The sequence below is a fragment of the Sphaeramia orbicularis genome, chromosome 15 (genome assembly GCF_902148855.1).
Source record: "Sphaeramia orbicularis chromosome 15, fSphaOr1.1, whole genome shotgun sequence".
In the NCBI taxonomy this organism is placed as follows: domain Eukaryota; kingdom Metazoa; phylum Chordata; class Actinopteri; order Kurtiformes; family Apogonidae; genus Sphaeramia; species Sphaeramia orbicularis.
The window spans coordinates 42,459,667-42,476,841 of NC_043971.1; the positions used below are offsets into that span (position 1 = coordinate 42,459,667).

A 17,175-nucleotide genomic window follows, 5' to 3' on the forward strand; every position below is an offset into this window, starting at 1 on the left:
ATTCCACCAGATTTCAACTTTACTAGTGATTCCGTTAGATGAAGACAATGTGTTAGTGACGACCACACTTGAGTCAAGGAAATAGCTCTTTATCCATGTTGTCCGTGTTTAGGCTGTTTGAAATGTGTTTTTTCCCTGTGGTTGCTTTATTTTATGAAGCCACAGAAGACACATTCAGATTCTTTTGCTTAAAGGGTACCTGCAGTGAATTTTCATTGCTAGCTAAGCTACCTTTCAAAAGGTCACTTATAATATGAGCGGTTCCGTCAGATAACTTACGTCATAGCCCGTTGTCAAGTATGTGTGAGCACTCAGTCACTGCTTCGTCAGTCAGTCATGGTCAGTGACATGTTGCCTCCTTCATGGGCTGTTCCAGTACTGGTGACGCAGTAACATTGTATTGTCAGATTACCTGGGCTGTGATGGACTGGTCACTGACCCTGTACAGCAGACACCAGTCTGAGATGACACACTATTGGCCAGAGATGGGTCGTATCTGTAGGACAATGGCGGAGTGCAAAGCTTTGGCTGCACAAACAACAAGCGCAAACACGTACTTTCCACTCAATCTCACTCACTGACTGCTGCTTCTTTACTCGCACTGATCACCTAGAATCAATGCGGATATATCACTTCTGGCAGGCAATGACTGCTCCCCATAGGTTCTGCCACGTAGTAAAAAGGTCCAGTGTGGGGCGTTTATGGTGATTTTTACTGAATTTGCACCTCTCTTGCTTATATACACAAAGCACAATTAATGTTGTAAGTGTGACCAGTACAGGTACACTTTAAAGCACCGCTGTCTAAAACTGGGGGGATTTAGGAGGATCTACAGGCCCAGTTCCCAAAAAATTGGGACATTGTATAAAACCCAAATGAATACTGAATGCAATGATTTGCAAACAATTTGCAATTTCACAACAGAGCGGGTACTTTCATGGAATACATAATTCTGAGGTAAGTTTAAGGTGGTTTCAGAATGAGTCACAGTTTTAAACCACTGGCCATATGACTGCACATTTAGAGGAGAAGAGATTTTGTTAAACTGTGAGTAGGCTAATGTTATGAAAGGCTAACGTTATCCTATGTTTGCCTCATGTTGAATACATTTGCATTCATGCAGCTGCTTGTGTGACCAGTAATACCTACAAACTACTTCTAATCAATCTTGATAATTTTATAATTGTGAGCAAATACTACTGACAGATTTTTTGGGGTAAACTAAATGGAGTAGTCTTACATGCCAGTGTTTCTAAAACAGGGTGTTTTTCTGGACTACTTAAACAAATAAAATAGGCAAAATTTGAGAGTATACCCACTTCTCCAGGGACCACTACACCATTGCTAATATGTTGGGACAGCATTGTTAACTTCTGAGCATCACCTCTTCTTTTAACAACAGTACAGAAACATCCAGAACTGGGGTTGCACACCAGAAATGTGTAATATTCATAATTATGACTTCATTAGAGAATAATCACATACAAATAAGAATCACTGTGTTTTCATTCCCTTCATTTTAGCTGTAGATATCCACAAAGGAAGCAGGTCACTTCTAAGGTGTGTGCCATGTTTCTACAGTAGCAGGTGACATCCAGTGTTCAGGTATATCAGTGTCGCATTCTATGTTTGAATAAGTTAATATCCCCTTAACTGAAGAACCCAGAACCTGCCACATCCTATAAGGGGTCTGATAGGATATTCAGTTCCTTTTACCAGTAGATACGACAAAATATTACACACTGAACCTTTAAACAAAATTATTTATGTGACGCTGTCAAAATATTTCACGGAAAGCAAATGTTATGCATTCAAAATGTTGAGGTGAAAGAATGTATATCGTAAGGAAGGTCACAGTGTTCATTGTGCAGCTAAACGGTCTCTCAGTGCCTTATCTGATTAGGTTTGTGGATACACTTTCATGTTTATGTATGTGTATGAAAGCAAAAATAACTATCAGCCAACCAGGCCACATTCTGACAGCTGAGTTTGTACTGCTGCCTTCTGGTTGATGCTATAATGTGCCCAACATCAAAACAAATAACTATGCAAAGATTTTTATTCCTAATGCTATTAGGCTCTTAAACATAGACCCCAACTGTTTTAGATGAAACTGACTATATTTAGAGGATTTATTCTATTAATTTGCTGATTTTATGAGCCTATATAACTCTTAATGTTTCCTTTCCGTAAATGATCATTGTTGTATGTATGTGAAAAAGCTGCAAATGAAGTGACCATTTGGGATAAAGTTGTCTGAACGGAACTGAAACATTTCAGCCCAATCCCAATTCACCCCTTAGCCCTCCCTCTTACCCCTTACCACCTGGCCCTTGCACTTGGCACTTACCCCTTGAAACGGAGCTGCAAGGGTTAGGGGTTGAAACATTCCCCTACGAAATGGGACAACCCTTTGCGACCTGTTTCGTCATCAGCAGTCATCGATGCCGCTATAAACAGATGTGACAACTTTGTTTCTGAAAGTATTCCCCACGCTGTCAGTATCTGTAACCGTCTCTGTTGCATGAGCTTTTCTTTTTACAGTTATCAACTATAAACCACAGAAATGTGATTATAACCCATTGAAACAGCATTAAACAGTCGATCAAATAATTAAGTTGTTTACAAAGAAAATATGTACATTTATGTGTTTCTTTCATCACACTGCTGCACTTTTTGGCTGTGTTTACCCCCATCTTGCCAATGATTCGAACAGAATTATGGGAAATTTCTCCTACCCCTCCGTTCGTAGTGTGGTCCATATCTCCATTTCGAGGGCCACACAGCTCTCCGCCTTAGCCCTTCCCCTCTGTCTAATTGAGAATCGGGACAACACTACCCCTTCACATGTACACGCAAAACGGAGGGGTAGGGGTAAGGGGGGTGGGGGGTGCAAGGGGTGAATTGGGATTCAGCCTTCACTGTTGTTGTACATCTTTGGAGTTGAGCTCATTTGAAAGACTTTATATACCGTTGGTACTGTAACTCATAACAATCATCATATTATTGTTTAAGATCACGTATGTAGTGTTGTGAGGACTACATATCTGTATAAAGCTGACATACATTTAGAAAAACCTGCCTGTTTTCAGGTTTGTGATAATGCATTTTCTACAAAATCCAAGAGGGTTTTCAGACTCTACTTAGCTTAAGAAGGAGAATTCTAAACTTAGCCTATAAAATAACATTTCATACGTCAGTTTATCACAAACGTCTCAAATCAATACATTTAGAGATAGATTCAAGTGTGTTTTTCACAACAAAGCGAGTGGAGGATAAACTGTAATCTGAAAGAAAAATGTAGCGGAAAAGAAGCAGAAAATGTTTGTAGGCCTATTCAAACACATCAAAGTATCTGGTCAGCAATTCTTTCAGCCCTCCGAAGAAATGTCAACTACATCTCGATTAAACACTTCAGCTCTCCTGTTTGTTAACTTTAGAGGTGAAAAGGTAAAATACACTTGCAAGTATACAAGTGAAAGGGTGTATCTGACACCAAACCCTGCACATCAGTTTTTAATCTATCATTTTATCTCGCTGACATTTTGGCGTTCATATTACTAACATAATTTACCAGGAATGTGAGTTTCCACATATTTGATAAGACTGAACCTCGGTTCATTTTTGACTTTTTGCCATATGACTTCATGTGTCTCGTGTTTATTCTGGAGCTCTCTTCATTTGGAATGAATGCAGTTCTCATTTTAAATGCTAAATTAGCTGTATCGTTAAGTATTGATGATGATAATACTTTATTGTCACATGGAGTGTGAGTTTTTCTACTATACTTGCATCACCACAGCTCCCTTTGCATCATCACAGAAAAGATAAAAAGTAGATTCAAAGATACAGATATTTATTATTACACCCATGGAGGATAATACTCAGGGCTCCTCATTGTACAACTGATCTGGGATTAAGCTCTGCATTTAATTTTAGAGACAATGTTGAGGTCATTAAAGTATGAAATATTTGAGCAGATCTTCATTTATTGGAGTAATTATGACATGAAGTACTGGATTAAGACCTAATATTACAAAACTGCAGAGTTTGGGTTCTTAAAGATTTTCACTTCAAGACCTAACACAGAACTTTGTCTTCTTGAAGCCAGACTAGCAAAAATACATCATGACCAAACACTGTTCTGTTTCTCATCTTCATCTTCTGATCTGTTTAACCCATAAAGACCTAAACTTCCCACATGCACCAAAACCATCTACTGATATAAACTGTCTAATACCGGTTGATCCACTAATCCTATCAATCCATATAAATAATTGGTGTAAAATACAGTTTTTCATCTTTTCATGTTCATCAGATATGACCCATTTGGATGTTCAAAGGCTCCGTAGTGAACATGGAAACACCGTCATCTTCTACAACATTGATTCACCAGTAAACGCATGGAGTTTGATAAATGACAGTGGACGGAGACACTTGGTTTATGTACATTATTACATTACTGATTTATTTGCTGAAAAAGTCACTTGTTTTTCGGTTTTCTCTGTTTTTGATATAATAACCATCAACTTTACTCGAGCTTTTATGAACATCTACATGATCAGTCAATTAAATATGGGAAAATACCTGATTTTCACTGAAAAAACACAAAATACAGAAAATAATAGCACAATAAATGGTGATAAATCACTCAAGAAAGGTTAAACACAGAGAAAAATTCATTTGGAAACTGCCACAAAAGTAACACTGGGTCTTTATGGGTTAATTTTGAAAAGGGATTCACATATTATAGCATTGTTTTACTTTGCCAATTTGTGATAAAAACAGATCCCGACCCAAGGTTTGGGAGAGGCAGCTGTACAGATTTATAATCACAGGAGTGAGAACACAAAAGGAGTATTTGTCTTCTCGCCCCAAAAGACCTAAGGCGAGGGAGAAAATAATGTCTTTGTTTTGTCTTTTTCAGTGTGATCTTTCTGGGAAAACAGATGATCTATCAATGCACCCAAGCATTTGTATGAAAATACCGACTGGACTTTGTCAGTATGAATGACAATAGGAAGTTAATAAGAGAGATGGAGATGTTTACACAGTTCCTTTGTTTTAACCTTGGTGTTAATGCTAGTTAGAGCACAATCAAACCAATTTACAAGAAGGAAAAAAGCATTTAATTGAAAAAAATTGCAAAGAAAATGAATAACTCGAAAAGAGCCATTAATGCTGTAGTAAACATACGTGTACACACTTGAAAACCCTTGGCCGGACTAATTAGGCACACTACTGCCCCCAGTGGCTGGACTTATCAGTGCATAGCAAAGTTTTTGGACAGACGGACGGTCACACAGATGACCTACTGATGACAATACCCTACAGCCAGTGTAGCCAAGGGTAAAAATGAGTAGAAATGAAATGAAATGCTGTATTGGTGAGGATTCATGTTTCTAATGGAACTAGGGATGTTTGGATATAGACTGTATATGAACAAAAATCATCACACCTACAGCTTATAGGCCTTCCCATTCACAGTGATTTGAAATATTATCAGTTTTAAAAAAATTTCATGTCAGGTGTCATCAGTAAAATCATGTTCAATGCCAATATTAATACTACTACTACTACCACTAGTACTACTAATAATAATAATTAGTTAAAATATTCTCCTTGTGTGAGAGTTGAAGAAACCAGATAGAACATGAAAAAAAAAGAATGTTGGGGAAAAAAAAGAAAAAGGTGTGGTACAAGAAAGTGAACAAAATTAACTCTAAAGACAATATAAAAACGTTTATTGCAACTGGATTCATTGCAACATGAAATCATATTAGGACATCTTTCTTATGATATTTAGTCCAGCTCCTGTTTGCAATCAAACACCCAGATTGAATGCGTCTCAATACTTCTGTCCATTTTGTGTATCAGCAAACAGGATTTCACTGATCTTTATCTGCTTTGTGAATCTGAATGATTGAATTTGTATTCAGCCTTCATGGTCTTTATCGAAACTTGGAGATCTTTGAGGATTGACCCTTCTTTTTTGTGAGGTCAACTGACAAGAAAAAAAAAAAAAAAAGTGAAGTTAAGAAATTAAATATGCAGAATTTGTGGAGGTGGGTTTAGCTTCACAGAAGTGTACTTATTTTTGCTTTTTAAAGGTGAAAGTGAAGAATTTAAAGCAGACGTTCCAGGTTCAACAAAAACTAGAAGGACTCATGGTTGGAGTTTTCCTAGAAGAATTGTAATGATTAAGACTTTAACACAGCTGGGGGTTTTTTTGTTTGGTTTTGTTTTTAATAATATTCCCTTGTTTCCCTGCTGCAAAAGAAGGAATTAATAACAACAAAATAACATAAAAAGCAAAGTGTTAATTTAACTCAGCTCAGAATTTTACAGTCACTGCAACCTTAAAAGAAATATATCTGTTGTTGAAATTCAGGTACATACAAAACAATTTCTCCGAGACAGAGTGAGATTAAGATACAAACTTGTTGACTTGTCCTTGTATCAGCTACAAAGCCCTCACTAGGTTTTACCAAAATCTGACTTTTTTCCTTCAATTTTATCTGGTATTAATGGGAAAAGAAAAGAAATACCAATCAAAAATGTGAAATGTCAAACCGTCCCTTTATGGAAAATGGCCTTTCTAATGGCTGATGATAAAGACGGACATCCTAAGTGGTTTTAATGTCAGGCCCGTTCTCCGTCTCTGTCCATCTGTCTCTTTCGGTTTCTGTCTTCCTCTCTCCCTCTCATGCGACAGCCACTGGGTCAGGACCTAAAATGGGTCACAGGCCTATGTTTAATAGATCCCCATACGACCACAGTGGCGATATGCTTTCAGCCCAGGTCCCATGATGAGGAGCTAAATGTTTCATTTGGGTCCCAGGCTGAAAAGGTTTAAGAGCCCTGGTCCTAAATGATAGGCAGACCTCGAGGCTCAGTGCGAGGGGGAAACTGCGAGGGGACGGCGAGTCCTTGGCCTTCACTCTGTGTCGTTCACCCTGGCACGGTGAAGGGGTCTGTCCACGGCTGATAAGTGGTTTTAATGTGATCTCCTCTCTCTTCTTCTCTGCTGCCTCTCCCTCTCATTTCCTCTCCTCCCTTTCTCCCCTCTGCATCCTCACATCTGCATCTTATTCCCGTCTTGCTTCCTCCTTGCCTTATTCATTCATTTCCCCCTCCTCTCTCTCTCTCTCTCTCTCCCTCTCTTCCCTCATTCCTCCGTCTCTTTCCTGTCCTAGATGATGGCGTTTCGGCTTCGGCTGTGGGCTACGGGCCTCATGGCCTTGTCCGCCGCTCTCGTCGTCCACTCGAACCTTCTTGTGGTCAACGAGAAGGAGGAACCTGCTGCTATTGTGAGGAAGGAATCCCATCCTGTCCTTTTCAGGCAGAAGAGAGAGTGGATCTGGAACTCCCTTTACGTGGAAGAGGAAAAACCTGCACCCATGCCTTATAAAATAGGACAAGTAAGTTAACATGCACATTTTAGCCCAGATTTCCCCCTAGTTACTCATTTTTATCTCCAATTTGGTCTTTAAACACCCTCACATCTCCTCAGATTTGCACCACTGTCACTTCCATTCAGTTTGATGGTGGAACACACAAAGACTCCAGGGCATTAGTTTGTGCAAAAGAGCTCTTTGATGAATATCTGAACAGTTTAGTCCAAATGATTGAGTTTCCTTCAAGTGTATGTGCTGTAGACTCAATGTTTCATCTTCTTTTGCAGCTGAAGTCGAGTCAAAGAGTGGAGGTGAAGCGTTTTAAAATAGACGGTGAGGGGGCCAACACCATCTTCACCGTAGACAACAAAGGAGACCTGTTCGTCAGCAGATCTCTGGACAGAGAGGAGAAGAGTGAATACCACCTGACGGCCAAAATGTTTGATGGGAACAACAAGCTGATAGAGGACACCGGAGACTTTGTCGTCCAAGTGACTGATATCAATGACAACAGCCCTGTTTTCCCCAGAACATACAATGGATCCATCCTGGAGAGGTCTACGATCGGTAAGCAGCGTTACAGTGCTTTATTTCAGAAGAATGGAACAATAACAGCACACTGTAAAAAAAGGCCGGTACAAAAATACGAAAATTAAACTCATTATTGGGTTAAAATGTTAAAATTATCTGTCAGTGCAGCAAGAAAATTGTACTCATCAAGTTTTCTTAACCCTTAGTGGTCTGAGCCTTTTTTTGCCATTTTTGAGTACTTTTGATTTTGCCTTTATATACTATATAAAGAAATGTTTACTATACCAGTGTTTGATATCTTTTTCTTCAGCACAACTTAATCTATATCATCTGCCTATTATTGTTTTACTTTAACCAACTATATCAACACAAAAGGGCAAAAAACACACAAAAAATATAAAATCCGATTGGAATAATGTATATAATTTATTGCATAAATAACACAAAGATGCTTAATGAACCTTTTCAAAGACTTTAAAGGTGAATATCGGTTCCAAATATTAGGTATATAGAATTAAAATTGTAATAAATTAAAACTATACTCAACTATTTGACATAAAAGCATATATTTACATAGGCGTTTTCTCACCCCCCCGCCCCCCTGGTTTCCACATCTGGTTCAGGTGGGGGTCATTCCACCCTTACCTGTAATGCTAATGCAGTCTATGAATTAGAATTCGCAGATTCATCCAGTTTTTTCCATTTTGAAAAAGGACAAAAAATGATGTAGATATGGTCAGAAATGTAACACTCCCCCCACCTTATTTTCATACTTTCATACTCACATTTGGAGTTCAAACCGTCATATCTCCATTTGTATTTGCTCTATCAACTTCAAATAAAAAGTTGGAGAATGTTTCAAGTCCACACTTTCAAATGCAGTTGTCCCCAAGTGGTCTACGTAACTGACTTTTGATGCTACGACATGTTGAAAACGTCATGTGATTTAGTCACAGAGCCGTGATCGTGGATCCCTAAGGGTTAAAATAAGAAAATGTTATCTAAGGATTATAGAATACTAAAATTCTTATTTCAAGCAGAATAAACAAGTAAAAATTTCTGGAGGGCAAACAGTTACTGTGTCCATCATACACATCCCCCGACAATAGTTTGTTTTTTGTTGTTTTTTGTTAAATATTGCTTAAAATTAGTTGTAATATCTAAGTGGGGTAACTCAAGATGAAAATTCTTGGAACAAGTCAAATAATCTAAACAAGATTAAGTCTCGATAAGTAAATACACTATGAAATGATCTTTCAAGATAAATATTCCGAATTCAAGTCAGTTTATCTAAGTCAGACATTCCTTTTTTGCAGTGGAGGTTGATAAGGTGCTACAGTGATTTTTAAAGTGGTTTTTCAATATGTGAATGGAGTCTAGTAAAAATGTTCTTCATATTATGGAAGAGGAAGTATTCAGATCGGCCCTGTGATGGACTGGCGAAATGTCCAGGGTGTACCCCGCCTTCGCCCATAAGTAGCTGTGATAGGCTCCAAGCGACCCCGTGACCCTTGTGAGGATAAAGCGGGTTCAGAAAATGAATGAATGAATGAATGAAGTATTCAGATCCTTAATTTGAAGTAAAAATCATACTGTGAAAATACATCTCTAAGTAAATCATCTGCATTCAAAACCTTGTTTTAGTGGAAGTGTGTTATTATCAGCAGAAAGTATTAAAAATATGAAGTCATGATAATCAGTGTGCAGTAAAATGGTCCCTGTCAGCATTTGGTTGTTGTACTCAGCCTGGCTTTCTGGATTTAACCCAGCAAATAGTTCAGATCCTTCCATTATAGAAACACTGCAGTGATTAACATGTTTCAGCTGCAACAAGTTCTTTAACTAATGCAGTGAGTAGCTTCTCATTTCTTAACCCATAAAAACCCAAACATCCATCATCACAATCGTTCACTGATGTAAAATGTTTAATACCTGTTGATGCATTAATCCTATCAATCCATGTAAATAATTGGTGTAAAATGCAATTATTTATCTTTACATGGTCATCAGATATGACCCATTTGGACGTTCAGAGGCTCTGTAGTGAACATGGAAACACCGTCATCTTCTACAACATTGATTCACCAGTAAAACCCCTGGAGTTGGATAAATGACAGTGGATGGAGACACTTATTTTATGTTCAGTTCGCGATATAGTTTGCAGTTTTCTTCGTTTTGGATATAATAACCCTCAACTTTCATCTGAGCTTTAAAGAACATCTACATGATCAGTACATTAAATAGAGGAAAATATCAGATTTTCACTTAAAAATGCAAAATACAGGGGATGATGTTAAGAGTAAATGGTTATAAATAAAGAAAGGTTAAAAATAGAGAAAAACTCATTTGGGAACTGACACAAAAACAGCACTGAGTCTTTATTGGTTAACTCTTTAAAACTTAACGTGTCATCGCTGACACACCCTGCACATATGTAGTTTGAACGGCTCTTTCACTGTTTGCACAATTGGAAAAATTCCAACAGTTTCTGAAACCTGAAACATTGTGCTGTATAGGTTTTATTGGGTCATTACAGTAATTTCACTCATGCCAGTTCTAGAAGCTGGAGAAGAAGCCATTTTAGCAGTATTATAACATGCAGTAAATTGTAAATGATTGCTAGATTTTGAAAGATCTGGAAAAAAGTGCTCTGGAAACATGGGCAAACAGACTCCCTGACAGCATATTTCTAACCTTTTTATAGTCAAAAAAAAAAAAAAAAACAGTCCAGGCGCACCATTTTCGGGCTTGGGGTTTAAAGGGTTAAATAAGCAATAGAAAAAGGTCAGATGAGTCTGAGTCCAGATTAATCCTGTTCCAGAGTGATGGAGGCATCAGGGTGAGAAGAGAGGAGGATGAAGTGATTACCCATAATGCCCAGAGCCTGCAGTACAAGCCTGGGGGGGTAGTGTTATGATCTGGGTTGATTCAGTTGGTCAGGTCTAACTTCAGTAACAGTATACGTCCAAAAAAAAAAAAAAAAAAAATGTTGTGATATTGCATAAACTAATTGAAACAATGCAGCGGCAGTCAGCAACATACCAAAGCAAAAGGCAAAAAACAAATTAGCATGTGGGACTTTTTTATGAGTGGACTGTGTATTTTATAACCTACAGTGTAATTTAATCTGCAGTAAAGCATCATTTTGTATAAGATCATTATTCACAGAGTTGCTGAACTATGACAACTATATTCACTGAAAAAGTCATTTTTTTCATGAGGAAGCATTGCACAACAAAAAAAAGTTTCCCAATGCATCAGCCTCTCCAAATGTAAACAGTATTTTAGGTCATCAATAAAGACATTTTACCCTTTCATGCATAGGTCACTCCAGTGGACAGTTATACTCCAGCTGTTCTCTTGTATATTCATTGGTCTTGTTGTTTTAGTTCCATATCAGCCAACACAGTGGACGCTTATGCATCCTCCCAAACACTGCAATTCATATAATTACCATAACTTTGCTGTTCTAGATAAACCTGATCTGCACTAACATGTTTGAGTGTAAATCAGTTGCTAATTGTTATTAGACTGTAATTAACAGTTTTCTGGGGAAAAAAAGTGTTTTTTTTTTTTGTTTGTTTTTTTTTTTTTTTTGCATTTTCTCCTGAAACCCAGCAATGTATTTTGTCCTCTATAGGGGACAAAAGTTTGACAGTTTAACTAAAATGCTGTCCATTGCAAAGGACATTCCATTAAAAAATCATTTCAAAAATGTATCTGAAAAAACTGTTGCATTATGCAGTTTCCAATCAAGACAATTTTTTAATGTAAAAAAGCTAAAACTGTCAAATTCCTGGGTCTCAGGAGGATTTTATCTCCATGAAATGAGTAATAACTAATATTAGAATATGAGAAAATGTGAGAAGACAGTAGCAGTTTAGCAATCAGCGGCATTAAAAATGTTTTTATTTCACAGTTTTCACACAGTATATCAGTTTCTGATGATGATTTTTAAAATAAATGTTTCTTTGCTTCAAAACTTAAATGCATGGTGTCCAGCTGAGTGAACATTTTTGTAACTCCACAAAAAATAGGTTCATAAAAAAAAAATTCATTTGCTATTTTTTTTTTCATGCCTAAAGAGGAATAAAAACACTCAAGAAAAAAATATTGGCTAAGGTTCTCATAATTCAAGGGTTAGAGGCTTGTATATGGGAAAATGGAGAGAAATTCTAAAATATAAAATAAAGATCACACAGGTGTATGAGTATGTATATGAATTAGTGTGTTACCTACAGTAGCTCAAAATTAAGACACATGCACTGATTTTGTGGCTTAAACTATATAACAAATTCACTTCAGAAACCCAAATGAATACCTTCCCACAGTTGCAGTATTTCCTGTATAAAAGAGACATTTGAAAACCAAGGTTGCATGGAGGAATTTTCTTTCAAAACAAAGCATCAAAATACCCATTTAGAAAAAATTCATATTAGTATGAACATGGCATTTAATCAAAATACCTACATTAAATTCCACCGCTCATGGACTTACAACCTTAATATTGCAATTACTGAAGATATGCTGCCAGCTATAAAAAAAAAAAGGCCTTCTGCAGGACAAAGGACAGTGACTTACATATTTAATTATCATGATGGTGACTTCTATTAACACTGGTTGCAATAGCTTAAGATTATGAGGGAAAAAAGTACGTGTTGGGTATTTAATAAACACTACACTGCAAAAATGTAAATCTTACCAAGTATATTTTTCTCATTTCTAGTCAAAATATCTCATCACACTTAAAATAAGACATAATCATCTAAAGAGTAACTTTTCAGTGAGATATAAGAACTTATTTTTAGACGATAAATCTTGAAAATCTTATTTCAAGAAATCTTACCAAGATAATTTTCACTTGTTCCAGAGGCAGATTTTTTTTTTTTTTTTTGCTTGAATTAAGTGAAAAAATCTTGAATTAAAAAAAAAAAAAATCTTCCAGTGGAACAAGTGAAAATGATCTCAGTAAGATTTCTTGAAATAAGATTTTCAAGATCTGTTGTCTAAAAATAAATTCTTATATCTCACTGAAAAATTACTCTTTAGGTGATTATGTCTTTTTTTTAAGTGTGATGAAATATTTTGACTAGAAGTGAGAAAAATACACTTGGTAAGATTTTGACTTTTGCAGTGTAACATCAATCATGTAAATAAATGCAGTGTTCAGGACATTAAAGAGTTACAGTTAAGGTCATCCTCCTGGAAACGACTGCTGAAGAGTACTCACTGTTCCCTGAAACCTCATAAATGACGACCCCTGTGTCTTCATTATGTAGGAACGAAAGTGGTTGAGGTGAGGGCGACAGACGCTGATGACGCCACCACTGCTAACGGAGAGCTCAGGTACTCCTTGACCCCTGACGGAGACATGTCTGCCTTCGACATCAACAGTGTCACAGGTAGGAAGGTTGTTCTTTCCTAAGAGGTGGAAAACAATGGAGGTTTAGAGCAGACAAAGTTATTTTTACCACAGCTGAGCTCAGACATAAACACACTGTCTGTCAATAGAATAGAATAGAATAGAACAGAATAGAATAGAATAGAATAGAATAGAATAGAATAGAACAGAACAGAATAGAATAGAATAGAATAGAATAGAATAGAACAGAATAGAATAGAATAGAATAGAACAGAACAGAACAGAATAGAATAGAATAGAACAGAACAGAACAGAACAGAATAGAATAGAACAGAACAGAACAGAATAGAATAGAATAGAACAGAACACAATATAACTAAATAGAACAGAATAGAATAGAGTAGAATAGAATACAATACAATACAATACAATATAATACAATACAATACAATACAATATAACAAAATTGAATATAATAGAATAGAAAGAAAATGAACAGAATAGAATAGAATAGAATGCAATATAACAAAATAGAATAGAATAGAATTTGAATAGAATACAGTATAACAGAATAGAATAGAATAGAATATAACAATAGAATAGAATAGAATAGAATAGAATAGAATAGAACAGAATAAAATAGAATAGAATAGAATAGAATAGAATAGAACACAATATAACAGAATAGAATAGAGTAGAATAGAGTAGAATAGAATGCAATATAACAAAATAGAATAGAATAGAATTTGAATAGAATACAGTATAACAGAATAGAATAGAATAGAATAGAATAGAACAATAGAATAGAATAGAATAGAACAGAATAAAATAGAATAGAATAGAATAGAATAGAACAGAATAGAATAGAACACAATAGAACAAAATAGAACAGAACAGAACAGAATAGAATAGAGTAGAATAGAATAGAACAGAATACAATATAACAAAATAGAATAGAATAGAAAGAAATTGAACAGAATAGAATAGAATAGAATGGAATGCAATATAACAAAATAGAATAGAATAGAACAGAATAGAATAGATTACAATATAACATAATAGAATAGAACAGAATAAAACAGAATAGAATAGAATAGAACACAATATAACAAAATAGAACAGAATAGAACAGAATAGAATAGAGTAGAGTAGAATAGAATAGAATAGAACAGAATGCAATATAACAAAATAGAATAGAATAGAATAGAATAGAACAGAACAGAATAGAATAGAATAGAATAGAATAGAATAGAATAGAATAGAATAGAATAGAATAGAATAGAATAGAATAGAATAGGCTTTATCGTCATTACACCAGTTGTGCAACGATATTGCAGGTGGTATTTACTTATTATTGACAGTACACTTACATCTAAATAACATAATAATATACAGACATATATTAAAAAATATGTAAAATATAAAATAATGTGCAATCGAAATATGTGCAAACCTGTGTTTGTGTGTAGGTCGGATCACCTGCCAGGTAAGCACACTGGATCGAGAAACCAGGAGTCAGTATGTGGTGGTGGTTAAGGCTCAAGACCTGAGAGGACTTCCCTCCGGCAGCACGGCCACCACCTCCGTCACCATCACCATCGAAGACATCAACGACAACATCGCTTCTTTCACTCAACGTTAGTACCCGCTCAGATCTTTTCCTCAAGTAAAATGAGCAGTATCATTATTTCATGAGTTAGTCTGTGTTTAATTTCAGCCCTTTTTTTTTCAGGATTTCACTCGTTTTAGTTTTTATTCGTTGGTGTTTGTTTAAGCGTAATTTTTCATGGCTTGATTTAATAAAGATGGTGCGATGAAAGAATGCATGACATCAGTGTGATTTAAAAGCCCGTTTTTAAATGATTAGTATTGCTCCCAAGGCTATTTTATTCTTTTACACAAGTCTGGGAAAGCTGAAAACAGACTTGAATGTCCATTTTGTTTTAGCTTCTGCTACATTTTCATTGAAGTTTTCTTTTTATTTGCAATAACAAAACTATTTTAAACTGCTTATTTTAATTTTTAGACTCATTTTAACAACTTTCATGTGGACCATGAGTCAGAAATAAAGCTTATCTATCTATGTATCTATGTATCTATGTATCTATGTATCTATCTATCTATCTATCTATCTATCTATCTATCTATCTATCTATCTATCTATCTATCTATCTACCTGTCTGTCTGTCTGTCTGTCTGTCATACTTACTTAGTAATGATGATGTTTAGGAGGATTTATAAAAGTATGACTCTTTCTAATTTGTTTATGCACTATGTGTTGTTTTCATAAAATGAAAAGTAGATTAGATTAGATTAGATTAGACTTTACTGACCCCACAATGGGGAAATTCAACAGTCAATGCAGCAACAGGATAAACTGCAACAAAAAGTATGCATGAATAAAAATAGTGCAAAAAAGTAACCTGTCAGTAAAGGTTCGATATGATTTCTAAATGAAGTGTTTGTCTTGGAGGTTCATTCTTATTTTCAGATGTTTGGTTTGACTTATTGTGTACTTTGTGGCCACAGGGACATATGACCTGGAGGTTCCAGAGAACCACAAACTGAATGAGAAAATTGGCACTCTGCAAGTGGAGGACAAAGACCTGAACCAGAACAAGGAACCCATCTTCTCTATTCCCAATGAGAATCACAAGATGTTCAGTATTGAATCCAACACTGACAAGGATGGTAACCTCATGCTCAAACAGGTAAGTCACATGATCATACTTTGTCGCACATTTTTTTCCCTTGATTTTATCGCATTTTTGTATATTATAACCATTGTTTTGTTTTTTTTAGGTGGAATGTAGATCTGTTTGATTTGATCTGTGATTTTTTTTTAACACTAAGTATCATTATACCTCCACTGTTCAGCCATTTTCATTACCTGTCTTAATGAACTGACGATACCTCAGCTTATTGTCATGTTCGTGAGCATAATATAACAAATATATTATATGGAAGTATATTCCTGCCTGTCAAGTAAAAGAAAAACACATTAATATCATGTAAAAAAAGAAAAATATAATGTTAGAAGAAGAAATTTTCATCTTATTACAACATGCAAACTTTTCACATTATAACAAGAAAGTTTTTTAATTATATCAGTATAAATTATGTTACAACATCAAATGTTACACCACGTTAAGCACGTAACATAATTTAATGGTAAATATGTGTGTAAAATATAAAAATTTCACATTCTCTATAAAAGAGGTGACAAGTCCACACATTCTTTAGTACTGTGGAAGTACAAATGATTATATTAAAAAAACACTAGAGGTATTGATTCAACTTCTTTTCTGCAGTAAAAATGAAAAGGAACAGGAAAGAAATGTGAAGTATAAAGGAAAAAGTAGGTCTGTGAAGGACATTTCTGTGCAGAGTTCATTGAGCTCATCATATTAATAAAATATAAACTCTATTAAAGCATTCTAACTAAGTGAATACACTTGAAATAATTAACTTAATAATAATAATTAATTAATAATTAACTTTTTCCAGCAATAAAACATAATGACCCGTGTGTGCACGAATGTATAACTTAAAGCATCATCTATGTGTCATTGTTTCTATGTATTACTATTCCATCCGTTTAAGCTGAAATTAATCATGATGATATGAAGACATTCAACAATGAAAATCAGAACAAACAATAATTGTAAAAGCAAACATTTGTCACTTAAGTACTTAACCCTTTATAGGGCGCTCATAGAAATACTCTGAAATTCAACATTTCAAACTTAGTGTGTTATTAGATGACATAACCAAACTTTATTACTTTTTTGAAATTGTTAAAAAAAATGTTGTTATTATTATGTAGAAAATCAGGGTTAAGGAAGTTACCATATTTGGTTCCTTACCCATAAGTGGCAAAAAAAT

General features: G+C 35.4%; 1 protein-coding gene across 1 annotated transcript in view; it reads left to right on the forward strand.

The window, feature by feature from the left end:
- cdh5 (cadherin 5) overlaps positions 1 to 17,175 on the forward strand; it is a 68,041-nt gene that overhangs the window by 14,169 nt on the left and 36,697 nt on the right. The window contains exons 2-6 of the mRNA XM_030156293.1: positions 7,197 to 7,421; positions 7,685 to 7,964; positions 13,208 to 13,330; positions 14,760 to 14,927; positions 15,820 to 16,001. Coding sequence (XP_030012153.1) covers positions 7,197 to 7,421; positions 7,685 to 7,964; positions 13,208 to 13,330; positions 14,760 to 14,927; positions 15,820 to 16,001 — 978 coding nt within the window. The remainder of the gene's footprint in view (positions 1 to 7,196; positions 7,422 to 7,684; positions 7,965 to 13,207; positions 13,331 to 14,759; positions 14,928 to 15,819; positions 16,002 to 17,175) is intronic.